General features: G+C 52.0%; 1 protein-coding gene across 4 annotated transcripts in view; it reads left to right on the top strand.

The window, feature by feature from the left end:
• Positions 1 to 17,358, top strand: part of CNTFR (ciliary neurotrophic factor receptor) — a gene marked incomplete at its 3' end in the record, with an annotated part of 459,556 nt that overhangs the window by 224,237 nt on the left and 217,961 nt on the right. For all 4 annotated transcript variants that reach the window (XM_084629637.1, XM_084629638.1, XM_084629636.1 and 1 more), the window contains exon 3: positions 14,999 to 15,080. In XM_084629637.1, coding sequence (XP_084485763.1) covers positions 14,999 to 15,080 — 82 coding nt within the window. The remainder of the gene's footprint in view (positions 1 to 14,998; positions 15,081 to 17,358) is intronic.

A 17,358-nucleotide genomic window follows, 5' to 3' on the forward strand; every position in this document is an offset into this window, starting at 1 on the left:
TTTTGGCTCTTTTAGATCCCTGGATTCAGGCTGTGGGGCACCTTTAAGATGGGGAGCGAGACCTTGAACTTGATTCACTATTTGATGGGAAGCTGGTGTAGTGAGTGGAAGACAGGTTTGATGTCCTTGTGGTAGCCTGCGTGGCTGAGGAGCGTGCTGCAGCATTCTGTACTGGCTGGAGTTTCCTAAGCTCTGAAGGCTTCATGCCCAGGAGATCATCTTGCCGTGGTGGTGGCGTGGTTACATGTGGCATAGGATAGGTAGAGCTGTGTGTCATCTACATATTGCTGACCTTTGAGTCATGTCATCCCCAACCAGTTCACCTAGGGACTGTGTGTAGATGTTGAATAGGACCAGAGAGAGAACTGGTTCTTGTGGGACTCCACAAGTAGCAGTCTGGTGGTGGAGGTACAGTTTTCCATCTCTGCTCATTGGTCGCATCCCTCCAGGAAGGATTCATTCTAGCGTGTTACCCCGGACCCTTGCCACCTCTCTCAGGCATGGCAACAGAAACTCATGGTCAACAGTGCTGAATGCTGCAGTGTGGTCCAGGAGGATGAGTGTGGATGTCTGTCCACTACCCGTTGACAGGAGATCATTCTTCCATGCCACTGAAGCAATTTCAGTTCCGTGTCCTGGCCTGAATCCAGACTGTGCTAGGTCTAAAATGTTGACTTCAATCAGATGAGCTTGTAGTTGGCCTTTGTCCAGCTTCTCTCTGAGCTTGCTCAGGAATAGGAGGCTTGCCATTGGACCGGTAGTTGGCTAGAACTGATATGTCCAGAGTGGGTACCCCAGCGAGCTCTGAGGGGATCTGTCACTGGATGGTGATAGCAGTCTCGGAAGGCCAATCAGAGTTTTACTCTCTAGTCACAGGCAACAGGTGACTGCGAAGAGGGGACGTCCGTAACGGGATGGAGCTGAACATTGTCACAGGTATGGTTCTGAGTAGCATCCAGATCCTAAGGGCCAAATCCTGAGCTCCTTGCTCTGATTTTATTCAGCCCTTAGTTGGGCAAAACTCCTATTAACTTCAGTGGGAGCTTGCTTGAACTCAGGATGCTGCTGAGATGTGTGTCTGAAATGTATCTAAACCAACTTGTTCTGGAAAACAAAGGATAGAAATACCACGAGGTTGGGCTTTCCCTTGAAATTACTGCTGTGTTCTGCTGCCAGTCACGTTTCTTAGGATATTTCAGCCTATTGGTCGTTTCATAGATTCCAAGGCCAGATGGGACCACCGTGATCATCTAGTCTGCCCTCCTGTAGAACACAGGCTGTGGCCCCAAAATGATTCCGGTTTGAACTGGAGACCTTTTAGAAAAACATCTGCACTTGATATAAAAATGGCCAATGATGGAATCACCACCACCGTCCTTGATACGTCATTCCAGTGGTTAATTACCCTCACTGTTAAAAATGTACTTCCCATCTGAATTTGTCTAGCATCAACTTCTTTCTTACTTCTTTACGACAGCCTTACTTCCCACCTGAATTTGTCTAGCTTCAACTTCGAGCCATTGGATCTTGTTATAAACTTTGTCTGCTAGACGGAAGGGCCAGTTCTCAAATATTTATTCTTCAGGTAGGTTCTTATCGACTGTAACCAAGTCACTGCTTAACCTTCTGTTTGTTAAGCTAAATACGTGGAGCTCCTTGAATCTATCACTAGAAGGCTGGTTTTCTAAGCCTTTAATTATTCTTGTGGCTCTTCTCCTCTCCAAATTATTAACTAGAACTTTGGACAATTCCAGAACTTCTCCTATGTGGTGGTGTTATTATTTAAATGACCATTTAACAGGGAGGCACCAACCCAGACCAAGCCCCATTGCACTCGGAGCTGTACAAAACACAGAGCAACAGTCAGCCCTAGATGGGGACCTGTGGCCCAGAGATGAAGTGATTTGCCCAAGGTCCCACAGGAAGCCTGTGGCAGAGTCAGGAACTGAATCCAGGATTCTTGAAGCCCAGGCTAGTGCTTTAGCCCCAAGCCTGTTATTTCTCTTCCTTTCAGCTCCTGGCTAGAACCAGATTGACTCCAAACAGCTTAACAGAGCTAGCCAAACTTTCTCTCCAAAATCCATCTGTGGGCCTGTGGAAGCTCCTATAAAGTTTCAGCCAAAAGGACATCCCTCCCCTCCCCTTTCCCTGAAAAACAGCCTAACTCTTCAGTCTCACAGCCAGCGTTCAATGCCTGGGTGCAGCATTCCTACCCATGTCAGATCCCCGCATACACACGTGCCCACACCCTCATTTCTTGTCTTGGAAGGACCCTGGGTCAAAGCTTGATTTGCTTGCAATAAGGTAGCATAGTCCAGTGAGTAGAGCACAGGACTGAGAGTTGAGAGACCTGGATTCTAATCCTGACTCTCTGCCCCCTCCACCCGCATGACCTGGAACAAGTATCTTTCCCTCTGTTGCTCTATCCATCTTGTCTGTTTAGACTGTAAGCTCTTTGGGGCAGGATCCAGTAGAGTTGGGCCCACTTTTGGCTGGGCTCTCTGTCTTTCTGCAATACACGTAAGAATCTGAGGACTTGCCTCTTCACTTGTGACCGTTGCTTGGACACCTCCCCTCCTGTCATTTAAAACAACCCCATATTCTAAAGGAGAAAAGGTAGCGGGGGTAGAGGGGGTGGGGAAGAACCTGGGAAAGCAGCAGGTGTGTTAATTCCAGCTGGCTGTTGTAATCCTCTGGGCGAGAGAAGTCTGGGAGGCCGGCTCTAATTGTTGTGCTGACAGTGGGTGTTTCAACGAGATTAAAGGAACCCTTTCAAGTGGAAGCATCTCTAAATCTGCAGGTAAGACTTTCTGAAGCATGTATTAGGAAGATGATAATGCCCGTCTTTTCTTTCCCTTTAAGCAACAAAATGAGGTTTAGGTCTGACAAGGACTCTGCTAGGCCTGGAGCTTAAGGCCTATTAAGAGGGACATGTCGGGGCTCCTGTATAAGAAGGTAACAGGCAAGGGTTTTATTCCCCCCCTTTCCAGCCTGGGGAGTCTCTGCAGATTTTAGAGGAATAGAGATGACACTTGATGGTTTCAGGTTCCCAAAGACACTTGCCCCTCCCCCCTCCTTTCCATCTTTTTGCCCCCTCTTTGCACGCTTGCCCCCCTTCCATCTTTTTGCCGTTGGGGAGAAGAGTGCGGTACATGGCGGTTGAGTGACAGCAGTGAGATTGGGGCGGTCTATTCAGCCCTGGGCAGTTTGCGCAGATTTTTGGCATTCCGAGCACTGCGCCGTAAGGGCTTGTGGCTCCCAAGCCGGCTCCAACGTCCATGCCGGAGCGTGCCGGAGACAGAAGGAATGGGCTGAGCCAAGTTGGTGCAGAGCAGGTTCGAGACAGTTTCTCCACTGGCTGTTCAGTTCTGTTCGTTCCCTCTGCGGCACCTGGCGCAGGCCACTGTCGGAAGACAGGATACTGGGCTAGATGGACCTTTGGGCTGACCCAGTGTGGCCATCACTAATAAAGCACTGCCTGGGGAACTGTGCCCTTAGCAGCTCCTCCTTGTCCATCTTCCCAATACACATAGGTCTCCAGAAGCACCCAAAGGAAAGAGCTTGCGAGATGGTTGGACATGGAGACCAAGGAAACAGCTGATATACTGGTAGAGCTGCGGTCTAGGAGCCCCGTGGCGAGAGACAAGGGATGAGCTGGCGTCTAGGAAAGGTCCTATGATACGGACCACGCTCAGAGACCAGATCCTTTGCAATGCTGTTGGATGAGAGGAAGTTCTGTGCACCTGGGGAAGGAGAATGGGTCATGGAGACTTTCATTCCTAAGTCACCAAGCCAGTCTTCCAAGTTCCACATCCTACCGTCTGTGAGCTATTTTAGTGGCCTTTGCTAAAGGAGTTGGTGGCCCCAGTTCAGTCCCTAGTATGAATTTGCACAGGATCTGATATTCGGCCATGATTAGATTCCGGGCAGGACATCTGCCCCATTCACTCAATAGATAAAGTGGCATTCCACCTTCCGCCTGGATCTTTGATCTCTTTTCACTCGCCTCCTGCCGAGTCCTCTCCGCACTCTATTCTGTCCTGTTCTCCCGCACCCATCACCATGGTAGCTGAGCTCCATCTTCTCCTTCTCCACTTGCCCCATCAGCAGCCTCCCCCTACTTAAAGAAGCAATCCAGGGCCTTGCCTCCCAACAAACTTGCACCAGTTTAGTTAATCCAGTGCAAAGCCATGTGTCGTCATAGAATATCATGGTTGGAAGGGGCCTCAGGAGGTCATCTAGTCCAACCCCCTGCTCAAAGCAGGACCAATCCCCAGTTTTTGTCCCAGATCCCTAAATGGCCCCCTCAAGGATTGAACTCACGACCCTGGGGTTAGCAAGCCAATGTGCAAACCACTTAGCTATCCCTCCCCCCTCCCACCCATTCCTCATGGATTTAAGCCAAGCTGAAATATGCTTGGGTAAACTGAAATAAAAGCATCCATATGGCCACACTTGTGTCCATGTCTGATTCTCTTTTAGTGGGGCACAAAACCCACCTCTGCAACTGGCACAAAGGAGGCCCCTCGCTGGCACTCTCAGCAGAGCGGACAAGAGCTGAACGGGCCATGGAGACTGCAAGCCCACCTCCCCTCTAGACGTGTGTGCCTCCGGGTCAGGGCTGAGGTGTGCTGAGAAGGGAAAGGGATGTGGGGAGAATCTTGGGCTGCTCTCTGGGCAATACGTATTCTATGGATAAGTAGAGGCCTTCAGTCTACACAGACTCCCAATCTCACCCCTTCCTGCAGCATTAACTTCACTTTGAGCACTCCCCACGTGAGGCACATCTCCAGAGTGAAGCACGAGACCCAGAAATGCAGACTCCCCCGGTGAGAGGCTGTAGTTTGGAAATCCAGTCTAGATTATCACAATGAGTCCTTCTGGCTTTGGAGTCTATAAACCTCGGAAGTGGCACCAAGTGGGACACTGGAACCATATTTGAGTTGAATTAAGGAACCATGTGCTCTTTGAGGAGCAAGTTCAGTAGAGGGCAGTCGGGGCTGCTGCTTGGGGCTCGCGGCCATGCCCCAAGATGGGGCGCTCCACTGGCTCGTGTCAGCTGCCGGTGAGAACGCGCTGCTCCTTCCCGCTGCGTGTCTGACACCTAGGAGAGCGAGCGGGGCGTGCAGCCGGGTGAGTTTGCTCTCCCTAGCTCCTGGGGGACTGCGTGCCGGAATGCTGGCTGGCTCAGCAAGTTCGTACGTGCTCCATCCTCCTCACGCTGGGGATTTTCTTTGCCTTTCCGCCAACTCTTTGGGTCTGGGAAGACGCTGAGGCGAAACAATCCTGATGTGCAGAGTGCTGCGAATGCGCTGGGCATTCAAATAGGTAACGCTCCTCCCTGGGAGATTTGGTTGTACTTGGGCAGGGCAGGATCAGCAAGGGTTGCTGCAGCGGGAGTGCACCACTTGACAGATGGGTGCTGTGCTGGAGCCTTAGGGGCTCGGAAGGGTATTGGGTCAGGGAAGGAAGCACCCACGCTTTTATTCCAGGGTCCGGGGGAATGGAATCACTGCTACAGATGGGTGGGCTCGTTCAGGTCAGAACTGGCTCAACGCTTCCCTCAAAACTGGAGACAAATTCTGGAGGTTTGAGAAAACCTTGGTTAATGTTGCCTGTTTCATAATTTTTTCAACTTCATCTAAAATTTGGGGGGGCGGGGTGCTCTTTTTGTGTTATTTCCAGTCTGGACAAAAATCTTGAAGTAGCAGAAATATCACCAGGAAAGCTGCACTCGTGGTATTTCCTATCGGATCTCTGGTCTCAGGAGAGGTCTGTCAGGCATCTGAACCTTTGGACCTCCAGACCTAGAGATGTTCTCCTTTTGCTCCTGCCCCCAAGAGGACACTTACTCGGCATGGCAGAAAAATATCCAGCCCTTTTATTTTTGGACAGAAAATAGAGTTTTCAACAAAAATGTGTGTGTATGTGTGTGGGAATGTGTGTGTGTAAATGGTCTGTTTTCCATGAACCGTTTTGATAGTCTCAGAAAAACAAATGCTCAAAACTTAGAAGGTTTTTGGGTTTCAGCCAAAACACTGAGCTAAAAAAAATCAACGTTTTCCATAGAAAATTTTGACAAAAATGAAAAAAAAAATCATTTTTGTCAAAATCTTCTGCAGAAAAAGCCCTGTATTTTCCAGCCAGCTGTGGTACTGAAAACAACGGATGGCTTCAACACAGGTGTATAGAGAGGAAGGGTGGCTGTGTGGTTAAGGGCTGGCTGGGACTCAGGAAAGCTTGGTTTAACTCCAGGCTGTTTCATAGATTCCCTGTATGGCCTTGGGTAAATCAATTAAACTTGCTGGGCCATAGTTTCCCCATCTGTAAAATGGGGACAGTCATCCTTCTTTTCCTCCCACCCTTTGTCTGTCTTATTTATTTTGCTTGTCAGCTCTTTGGGGCCCCAGGCCGACTTCTAGGCCCGAGGGTCATAGCAAGAGGAATAAGAGTAGGGATTTTAAATGGCAGAGAGGCTGGGGAGAAGCAGGGGAGCACATGGGTTTGCCTTGTGGAATGGGCAGCAGAGAAGGGTTGGCTCGCGTGCTGACCAGCTGGTAGTGATGTAAGTTAACATAAGGGGACTGTAATCAGATTTGACGCTTCAGGGCACAGGCTTATAGCTGCAGAGGTCAGAAGGGACTTTTCCACACATGCGCGTGCTCGCACACGTTAACGTTGCAGTTAGGTGCATTCGGCAGGGTCATGGTTTCTCCTGTGCATCTGGCCACGGTGCCTGCCAGATGCAGGATACCGGAGTAGATGGACCCAATGGTCTGATCTGACCCCTCCAGGCCCACGCTGCTCTTTACAAAGCCGTGCTATGCATTGGAACTGGCCCTCTCTGCCCCACACCTCGCACCCCCTCAGGCTGCGGGCCATGCCTCTGGCAGCGTTTCTCCTTCAGGGGAGTGACCTTTCCATCCTTTCTGCTCTGTGCTCAGCCCGTACCCTTTTCCCTTCCAAATTCGCCCAGGGCGACAGGAGCGCAGCGCGCAGGCTTGTGGGCCCAGCTGCTGTGCTGGGGCACGGCAGCTGTGCGTGGTTGCCACGAGAGAAGATCCGTGCAGCAGCGGCGGGCACGCTGCCAGGGCTGCTGAACGGAGGTGGCTGTCTTCTGGCCACCCTTCACTGAGCTTGTGGGAAAGCAGCAACCCGCTGAGCCTAACCCCTGCCCGGTGCATCAATCTCGCTGCGGTGCGGGAGCCGTGCCCTTGCTGAGTTTGTTAGGGCGGATTCATATCTGCAGAGTGCTTTGTCAGTGTAAAGTGCTACCAGGACACGTGAGCTGGAGTCCGGTTGTTCTCATCACTGCAGGTCAAATACTTGAACAGTAAACCCGCTGTCACTAGTCTCAGGCAGAAGCAAAAGCAGCCACCCACTGGAGTCTAGCATGGAGGGTCCCTGGCTGCGGGGAGCTGGCTGCTCACATGCACTGGAAAGCTCCTCCATGCCTCCAGCTGCTCAATCACTTTACAAGTAGCTACAAATGCACTCAATATCTCTGTAAAGTTACTTCTTCCGGAGGCAATTGCTGGTAGCTACCGTGATGTTACACAACAGCCGATGGGAAGACAGAGGGAGGCTGGGGCGTGGTGAAGGGTGGGGTGGGGTGAAGGTGACCCCAGTGGGAAGGGAAGTGGTGCTGGGTGCTTTCCAATGGGAGGAGAAGTGTAGGTTGGCGCATTGTGGGAGGTGCAATGAGACGTTCTCTCTTTGAAGATGGGGTCGACATTTTGAATAAGTTTGAGATCCCAGTTCTAGTACTGAGGTCACCAGCAGGCACGTTTGTGGGAGGAGCCAGTTCCTAGTGAGTGTCAGAGAATAGGAATGCCAAGTGACTTCTGAATGGATAAGCCATGGGAATCCCTATCCCTGAAATCCAACACTAAGAATTAAGCTCATCCAAGTAAGAACATAAGAACGACCATATGGGGTCAGACCAAGGGTTCATCTAGCCCAGGATCCTGTCTGCCGACAGTGGCCAATGCCAGGTGCTTCAGAGGGAATGAACAGAACAGGTAATCATCAAGTGATTCATCCCGTCGCCCATTTCCAGCTTCTGGCAAACAGAGGCTAGGGACACCATCCCCACCCATCCTGGCTAATAGCCATCGATGGACCTATCCTCCATGAATTTATCTAGTTCTTTTTTTAACCCTATTATAGTCTTGGCCTTCACAACATCCTCTGGCAAAGAGTTCCACAGGTTGACTGTGCGTTGTGTGAAGAAATACTTCCTTTGGTTTGTTTTAAACTTGCTGCCTATTAATTTAATTTGGTGACACATTAGTTCTTGTGTTATGAGTAAATAACACTTCCCTATTTACTTTCTCCACACCAGTCATGATTTTATAAACCTCTATCATATCCCCCCTTAGTTGTCTCTTTTCCAAGCTGAAAAGTCCCAGTCTTATTAATCTCTCCTCATATGGAAGCTGTTCCATACCCCTAATCATTTTTGTTGCCTTTTTCTGAACGTTTTCCAATTCCAATATATCTTTTTTGAGATGGGGCAACCACATCTGCACGCAGTATTCAAGATGTGGCCGTGCCATGGATTTATAGAGAGGCAATATGATATTTTCTGACTTATTATCTCTCCCTTTCCTAATGATTCCCAACATTCTGTTCGCTTTTTTGACGGCCGCTGCACATTGTGTGGATGTTTTCAGAGAACTATCCACAATGACTCCAAGATCTTTCTTGAGTGGTAACAGCTAATTTAGATCCCATCATTTTGTACTGTGACAAAGTTCCTCCTCTACCTTGGTGGATCTTGCACTTATTGGCGGATTTGCTCACCTTGGAGCTTCACGGCAGCCCTCAGTTTGGCCGTTTTCGTGAACCCACAGTCCAGGTCAACTCCTCCTGTGTCTGACCAGGAGTTGGGAGGTTTGGGGGGAACCCGGGCCCGCCCTCTACTCCGGGTTCCAGCCCAGGGCCCTGTGGAAAGCAGCTGTTTAGAGTGCCTCCTGGAACAGCTGTGCGACAGATACAACTCCCTGGGCTACTTCCCCATGGCCTCCTCCCAACACCTTCTTTATCCTCACCATTAAGACCTTCCTCCTGGTGTCTAATAACGCTTGTACTCCTCAGGCTTCCAACTGTCCGCGTTCTCACTCTCCGCTCCTAGCACCTCTTGCTCCCAGCTCCTCACAAGCGCACCACAAACTGAAGTGAGCTCCTTTTTAAACCCAGGTGCCCTGATTAGCCTGTCTTAATTGATTCTAGCAGCTTCTTGATTGGCTGCAGGTGTTCTAATCAGCCTGTCTGTCTTAATTGTCTCCAGAAGGTTCCTGATTGTTCTGGAACCTTCGCTGTTACCTTACCCAGGGAAAAGGGACCTACTTAACCTGGGGCTAATATATCTGCCTTCTATTATTCTCCCGTAGCCATCTGGCCTGACCCTGTCACACTGGTTACATGTATTTATTTCCATGTGTGATCATTTTAAAATCACTTCCTATTTGTGGATAACTTGATAGTGTAAAAACACTGATGGAAAAGGCAATACTCATTATAAAAAACTCTGATTTCAAATAGATCAATGAAAGGACTCAAGGTCAGAGACTTTTTTTAAAAAATACCACTTCCTTTTCAGCCAGTACTGGATGCTTCTGTTATTTTCTCAGATGTTTTTGTATCTTCAGGTTGTTACATGAGTAAATACATGCTGTTGCAGACTGAAAAAAAAAAAAAAAAAACCTTCGCTGTTACCTTACCCAGGGAAAAGGGACCTACTTAACCTGGGGCTAATATATCTGCCTTCTGTTACTCTCCTGTAGCCATCTGTCCCCACCCTGTCACGGTACGGATAGTTGGGATTATGTTTTACAATGTGCATTACTTTGCATTTATCAACATTGAATTTCATCTGCCATTTTGTTGCCCAGTCACCCAGTTTTGTGAGGTCCCTTCATAATACTTTGCAGTCTGCTTTGGACTTAACTATCTTAAGTAGTTTTGTGTCATCTGCAAATTTTGCCACCTCAGTGTTTACCCCTTTTTCCAGATCATTTAGGGCACAAAACCCAAAACATGTGACCTAAGTTGTGTGCATTTAAAACTAACCAATAACATTTGCATTTTGAAGACCATGTAATTGTCAGAACCAGCCCCTGAAAGGTCTCCAGGCCAAGAAATAGTCACAAAGGCTGTTGGGAGAATAAGGAGTAAGTGGAAGACAGTCACAGCCCACTCCCTAGTAATGGCAAACAGAGAGAGAGGCTAAATCAGTGGAATAAAGTCTCCCCTGCAAATGATGCCCACAGTTCCAATGATTCTGCTCACAATCCCATGCTGATGACCCAGCCCCTGGTATAATCACGTGGCCCTCGTAGTGTAGCAGCTCCCCACAGGACACCTAGCTACACGTTGCACAATAAAATCTTTAGCACTGTGAGGGTGGCTGGATCACGCTGGGTTCCCGTGTCTGGTGCTGCTTGGCAGCCGCCCTGCAATGGACTGTCATGGCAGGTGCTGGAGACCAGGCCCTGAGCCGATGGTGACTGACTTTGAGCTGAAAGCTGATGCAATTAATGGGGGTTTTTTACTGAATGACCCTTGGAGACAATGTGGGAAGCCTCGGCCATGTGTTGTCAGAACGTAGGCACAGCTGGCACCCGGGGCCTGACTCTGAGATACTCTCTGCTTGAACCTGGGCCAGGGAGGGGGCGTTATGTGTTCCAGGGCTGCACCGGGGAGAGACGGCAGCCTCAGGGATGCTCTACCTTCCGCCCTTCTACGCCTGCTCCCAGGAAGCAGAGAATCGCCATACACTCTCTGGCCACGCCCTCGATCCACCCCCTATGCCAGGGGCTGGGGGCACAGAGCGGAATGCCCCTGAGCAGGAGGGATTCTCGGGGACTTCTCTTTGAGCCACTTTTATGCTGCAAAAAAGAGTCTTAATTTAACAGAGACTCAAGCCCAATGAATCTTGCAACATCGGACTTTACCATCACCCGTCCCTAAGCCCGGGGGCCTGTCTCCTGGTTGCCAACTACCCTTTGAGGGCTCTGTTTGTTGTCATTTCTGCATGAGCCAGAACTAGCACCTGGGGTTAGTCAGTGTAGAAATACAGGGCCCTGCCCTGCCACCCTTCCTCCAGGTGGATTGCCCCTTCCAATTAGCTCATTCTGTGGCACCTGGAAGGGATCAGGTAATTAAGGATTTGACCCAGGAGAAGCATAAAGGAAGGACTGCAGGGCAATAGGGAGGAGAGACCCAGGGGTAAGGCAGTGGGAAGTTTCTGCTCTCTGGGAAGGGAACCACAGAGGGGCTTGCAGGAAGGAGTCTTGCCTTGGGACTGCCCGTGAAGGGAGAGGGCAGCTGGGGAGCAGGAGCCTCCTTCAGCAGGCCTAGGAGGAGAGTCTCCAGGGATGAAACCGGGGGTAAGCCCTGGAAGGCCAGAGCCCAGGAGGGGGAGAAGAATCTGTAGGGACTGGAGCCTGGGTGGAGTTTTTCTTCCTTTGAGCTGGGACACTCTTACCCTGGAAGGTCTGGGAGCCTCAGTGTGACCAGGCCGGAGGGCCGAGTAACTGCCCAGGCCACCAAAGCCCAGTCCAGGTGGAGGGTGAGGCAGAGGGGCTGCAGTGCTGGGTTTGGCCAGGAGGAGATGCTGCAGAGTGGTAAGTCTGCGACAGGACTTGGTAAGGTCTCCGTACACTAGCCACTGGAGTGCCCTGCCTGGGTAGGGTGTCACCTGGTGACAGCCTGCTTCGGGGCTTCTCCCATCCCTGCTAGGAAGGGAGGGTGGCTGTGCAGCAGAGCAGTGAGCCCTGCTTAGGGGACAGGAGCAGGAAGTGAGTTTAAACAGGAGGGAAAGGTTTGTGAACCCCAGGAGGGTGAGCTCTGTGCTCATTCATGGCACTTCAACCTCCCTCCACCACCCCAAGATTCCCCCTTCCCAGGCTTTTCCATTGATCGTTCTATTTGAACTTGGTGTTGTAAAGGGCGGTGATATGCCAGGCTGCGTCCAGATGGGCTCCCATAGCTTGCGTGTTTTATGTGGAATATGTTTTGCTGTTTGGGCCAATTACTGCAACCGTGTTAGGAGGCTAAATGGGTGCCATATGGCTAAAGAGCCTATAAGCATGTTCCGTGTTACAAGAGAAACCTTCCACGCATTAGTGACCTAGCACCTGAGATTACTGAGGCTGCAATAATTTTAAAAGGCTAATTTATTTTCCCTCTTCATGCCGTCTACCCCGGCGTGAACCATGAAACCGGACTCCCTGATTGCCTGGTAGTTTGCATGCACATTTCGCTTGATGCAGCGTTTGCATCTTCCCACTCTCTGGGCCAGGAGCCCCGTTGCACTGGCTGCCATATGGATGCGGAGGGCTAGGTGGAGACTGGTCTCTAAGCCCCTCTGAGGAGGTGGTGCGTCGCTGCGCTACCTCCAGAGGCAGTCCAGGCACAAATTGCAGCTGAGTCTCAATTGCTCCCAGCTCAGCTCTTGCTCTGAGGGGTGCTTTCCGCAGCCCTGAAAAGGATAGCACCTACTCGGCTCACCTGGCCCAGCTGTGGGAGTTGGCACGCTGCGGTTGGGGCACAGAGACACCTCCCCACACTCCCTGCCCTTCTGTGCCTACCTCTCTGCACAGAGGACTGGGGGATTAGAAGGGATGATGCAGGGAGCTCTAATGTGGCTGTGAAGGGGATACCAGTGTCTTAAACCCTTGACTCTTCCTGTTTAACCTTTGCCTTTCCCCCACTCCCCTATGCCCATTTCACCCCCTCGTTACCCTGCAATTGGTGGTGCTGGAACTAGCGGTGCTGGGGTTGAATCATCCCTGGGCTTGAAGTGGTAAAAGTGGTTAAAAAAAACAAAATTCCAAAGATACGGTTTCCATCAGCAGCACCCCCAGTAGAAAAATTATTCCAGCACCCCAGCCTGCAAAGGTGGCAAGCTGCTGAATGGGGGGATTCTAACCAGGCAACGCGACACCCAGCTCTGACCCGCACCATCAAACAAACCTATTTCACCACCTTGGGCAGCCAGCAACCTTGGTCTCGGGGGTTGGAGAGGTGCCCTTCCATTGTCCCCAGCAGCGGCCCTCTCGATTCAGCAAGACACCAGGCTGCTCCCTCTGCGTTGAGGAGTACGGCGCCCGAGCTCCTGGTAGGATTTCAGCGCACAGAATGGGGACAGTGGCTGGCTGCACAGCTCTGTCTCACATTGTTTCCAGCACAGCCCCAGGCAAGGCAAACCTTCCAGCCAAGCTGTGCGACTTGAATTGCACCCTCCTTGCTGGCTCGCCACTCTGATTTGTGGAGAGGGACATGCTGGGGGGGTCAGGCACCATGCATGATGCTGGAGGGGATTCTTTGGAGTAGAGGGGGACATTTTCACCCACACACGAACACCCACCTGTGCCCCCATCACCTTCCCTAGCACATGTCTACTTAGGCCGCGCCAGTTGTGCCGAAGCATGTGCCGGCTTCTTGACATGGTCGGCGGGGTCTGGACGAGCCACCGGACTCGTTTTCACTCTTTTTCCAGCTCCCCTAACATCCCCGCTGAACCTCTAGTCCATGACTTCCTCATGGACCTACTCCATGTAACTGGTCCCTCTCCCCTAGGAAAAGACCCTGACTGTATCTGCAGGCGGTTCTCACGCTCCCTGCTCCCCAGACAGAACATAGCCCAGTGCTGTCACCTTTCCTCCCAGCTCCTACTCCCCAGGCATTTCCTGCTTCTTCCCCTCTCCAGTGCGTCTGAGGCTTTCCTAACATGCAGGACTAACCCAGGGCTCCTAACAGAGACCAGGCCCCAGCCTGGCTGAGCAGGATAATTGCCTCACTTGGCTTACACCTGGCACCCCATCTTCTGTGCAATGTCCCGTACAGGTCTGGTGGTTAATATAATAATAACCGTACTACAGAGGGAAGCACTGGCTTAAAGATACGTGGAGGAGGCGTGCAATTGTTACTGATTCTATTTATTATTTCTATTACTGTAAAACCTAGTGGCCCCATCGGGCTGTACACATCAACCACCAGCGACAGTCCGTGCCCCAGTGAGGTTACAATCTAAACAGACAAACAAAGGGCAGGAGGGGAAGTGACTTACCTGGGGTCACCCAGCAGTTCAGAGGCAGGAATAGAACCCAGGTGTCCTGGGTCTCAGGCCAGTGCCCTGTCCGTGGTGCCTTAAGGCCATTTCAGATGAGACACCAACAGCTACTGCAGTGTTCTGTCATCTCCTCTCATGTCTTAGATCCAGCCCCTGGGCACGGGCGGCTCCATGGGGAGATGCAGTGGAGGGCATTGGAGCTGGCTCACTAGCTCATAAATAGGACCTGATTCCAAAAGTCCTCTGGGAGTACTATTGTAATGTGTGGATATGAGATCAGGGACCCAGCCCCACACTCTGGGTATCCCTAAATCTCTGTTTGCCAGAAGCTGGGACTGGACGACAGGGGATGGATCACTTGAGATTCCCTGTTCTGTTCATTCCCTCTGGGGCACCTGGCACTGGCCACTGTCGGAAGACAGGATACTGGGCTAGATAGACCTTTGGTCTGAGCCCGTGTGGCCGTTCTGATGTTTGTCTGCCACACCATTCAGAGGCATCTACCTCTGGTGTGGAGTGCTGCAGCTGCTTAACAGGGTTGTGTGCGGGGGGAGTGTTGGAGCTTAGAAGGGGATGGGGAAAATAACATGCCCATATGAATGTGTAAGGGATATTTCTAAGTGCTCAGTTCTGCTCTCAGCTACACCAGTGCTGTTCCCATCAAAGTCCGTAGGAGTTACTCCAAAGTAACAGAGGGCAGGGCCCAGAGCTCACGCCCCAGCTCTAGTGGAAAGTTGCACGGGCTATTTAAAGACCACCAGGCCTCAGTGACATTCCTCCTCAGCAAGACAGTGCCACCAGCTACCCAGCGCCCCCGAGCCAGATGCCGGCGCATGGAGGTTGAGTTTCTCCTCTGAGTACAGAGCGCTCTCGCCCGAGGGACAAACCCTGACCCATCCCTCTCATTTGCTTCTACAGATGGCCAATCCTGTCCCGTCAGCCTGCTGCATGGTGCTCGCCGCAGTCGTGATGGTGTATGCTCAGAGGCACAGCGAGCTGGGTAAGTTAATCGCAGCCTCCCTCCCCGCGGCCCGCAAAGAATTCTGTCTCTGCGAGAGCGTGGAACCTGCTTATTATGTATCTCTCTCGTAGCCCGCTGCCTCTTATCTCCCAGTCCCATTTGGGTGCTCAGTCTGCAGTGTCTGTGTCAAGGGCTGTGTGCCGCATCTCCTTTCGTGTCCTCTCCTCCGCACCCCGCTGTGCTAAGGAGGACGGCGCCCGGCCATGCCCTGTGCTATGAGCACTCTGGGTTCGTCGGCTGCTGTAGGGGTGGCGCTGGAGAATGGAAGGGGGTGACCATAACGAGCCAGTGCAGGGACACAGAGTATCCCCACTGCTTACCTCTGAGCACACTGCCTGCAGCCTCTGAAAGCGCCCCCGTGGGGGTGCCAGGGGTGATCCATGGCCAGTCATACCAGAATGCACCCATTGTCCCTTGCTATGATGTCCAGAGTCGCTCTCTGCTGAGTCCCCATCACCAGTGGCTGAGATAAACAGTGGCCTGTTTCCATTCTAGAGAGAGCAAGGAGTCGCTGGTAGTGTGCGAGTCACGACAGCAGCCGGCAGAGCCCCAGAACCCTGTGCAATTCCCTGGGCACAGCTGTAACCAGGAGAACAACGGGGCCAGATTTCCCAGGGGGGCCCAGCTGCTTTGCGTTGTCCTGGCTGCTGAGGAAGGGTGGCTATCGCTCTTTTGTCCTGGGCTTTCGTCGTCGCTGAGTGCACCGTTCCCGGAACACGCTCTGAGTCAGCAGGACAGGCAGGGCTGCAACCTGGGGGAGTGTGAAAATACCTCATGCGGGTTAGTAGGCCAGCCTGCAGCCCTGTCCACCTTGTTTCTTTGGAGAGCCGCAGCTTTGTGATGGCAGGTGGGTGGTCATGTGCACCCCTGACCTCTGCTGGACGGAACCAGCCCTGCTCAACCATGTGTCCTAGGCTCCCACACAGGAGGAAGGCTGGCACAGCGGTTAGAGTGCTTGCCCGGGGCTTGGGGGAGACGGGCTTAATTCCCTGCTCTGCCACAGACTTCCTGGGTGACCTTGAGCAAGTCACTTAGTCTGTCCCTGCCTCAGTTTCCCAGCTGTGAAATAGGGACCATGGCACTCCCTACCCGACAGGGGTCTTGGGAGGATAAAGACACTACAGACTGTGTGGGGCACAGATATGATGGCAAAGGGGGCCGGTTGCGCACCTTCGCTGGGTAGACTGCTAAGCGTTAAAGGAGACTCTCTGTGGATGTTGATCAGGATCTGGTATCATTATGCTTCCTAGGTGGGTCTCTTCGGTCTCTGACTCTGACCCAGGGCAGCTGGCATGTCACAGGCGTTCAAGCCCCCTGAATATGCACAGCAGGTGCTGCGGGTGCCGGATACAGTTCTACTTTTTGTGTGGCTGCCTGGTAGCCGAGGGGTCGAGGGTTTTGGCCATATGCCCTCTGCAGTCTGACCCTCCCCGGCCCTGTGGAGTGGGCATGTCATTCCATCTTGTCCCTCTGTGGCAGCTGCTCCCCAGCAGCATAACCCGCTGTGAGAGGGCAGGCCTTGCTCCCTGGGGCGTAACCCAAGGGGGTGCCACAGGGCAAAAGGGACTCTGCAGCCTTGAGGGAGCTAGGAGGGAGCTGGAGGCCTCAGAGAGGGAGCTGGGGAGCCCTGGGGGACAGCAAGGCAGAGCTGTTCTGAAACCAGGCCTAAATCCAGATGTTCCCCTCAGCAACACATGCCATGGACACGGGCCTCATTCCTGAATAATGGAACTTAGGCAGAATCCTCCGACATCCTCCCCCACATCCTGTTGCCCCACCTTCCTGCCCAGACCCCCCCCAGGCCTGTCCCATGTGCTCCAATGTACCCCTCTCCCTTGCAGGCTATTCCCTGAGCACCTGTATCCCTTTTAACACCCTGTTAAATAAATCCCGAGACGGGGAATCTCGGCTGCGAGGAAAAAGCAGGAGAGGCAGCACGCAGGGCTGCCCGACTCCAGTAAAGCAGCGAGAGCCCTTGGCAATGGCCACCTCCCTATTTATAACGTGATTAGTGGGTGTTCAGCTTTAATAAAGTAGGAAGCATTTGGGGAAACACATTGTTGTAAATACTTAAGCAAAGAGACTCTGACAAGCCGTTCTGCACAGGAGCTTACAGCCACACTGGGCTGAGCGTCCCCTCCTGACTTACTCGGTGCTAGCAATTAGCAAGCTTCCTACAAAATGCCGTATGAATTAATAAGGATGTTGTTGGGCTGGAAGGGGCTTAGGCTGCTTGCTTGCTAACACCCACTGCGCG

This window comes from Lepidochelys olivacea, assembly GCF_965140295.1.
Source record: "Lepidochelys olivacea isolate rLepOli2 genome assembly, chromosome: 5".
Taxonomy (NCBI): domain Eukaryota; kingdom Metazoa; phylum Chordata; order Testudines; family Cheloniidae; genus Lepidochelys; species Lepidochelys olivacea.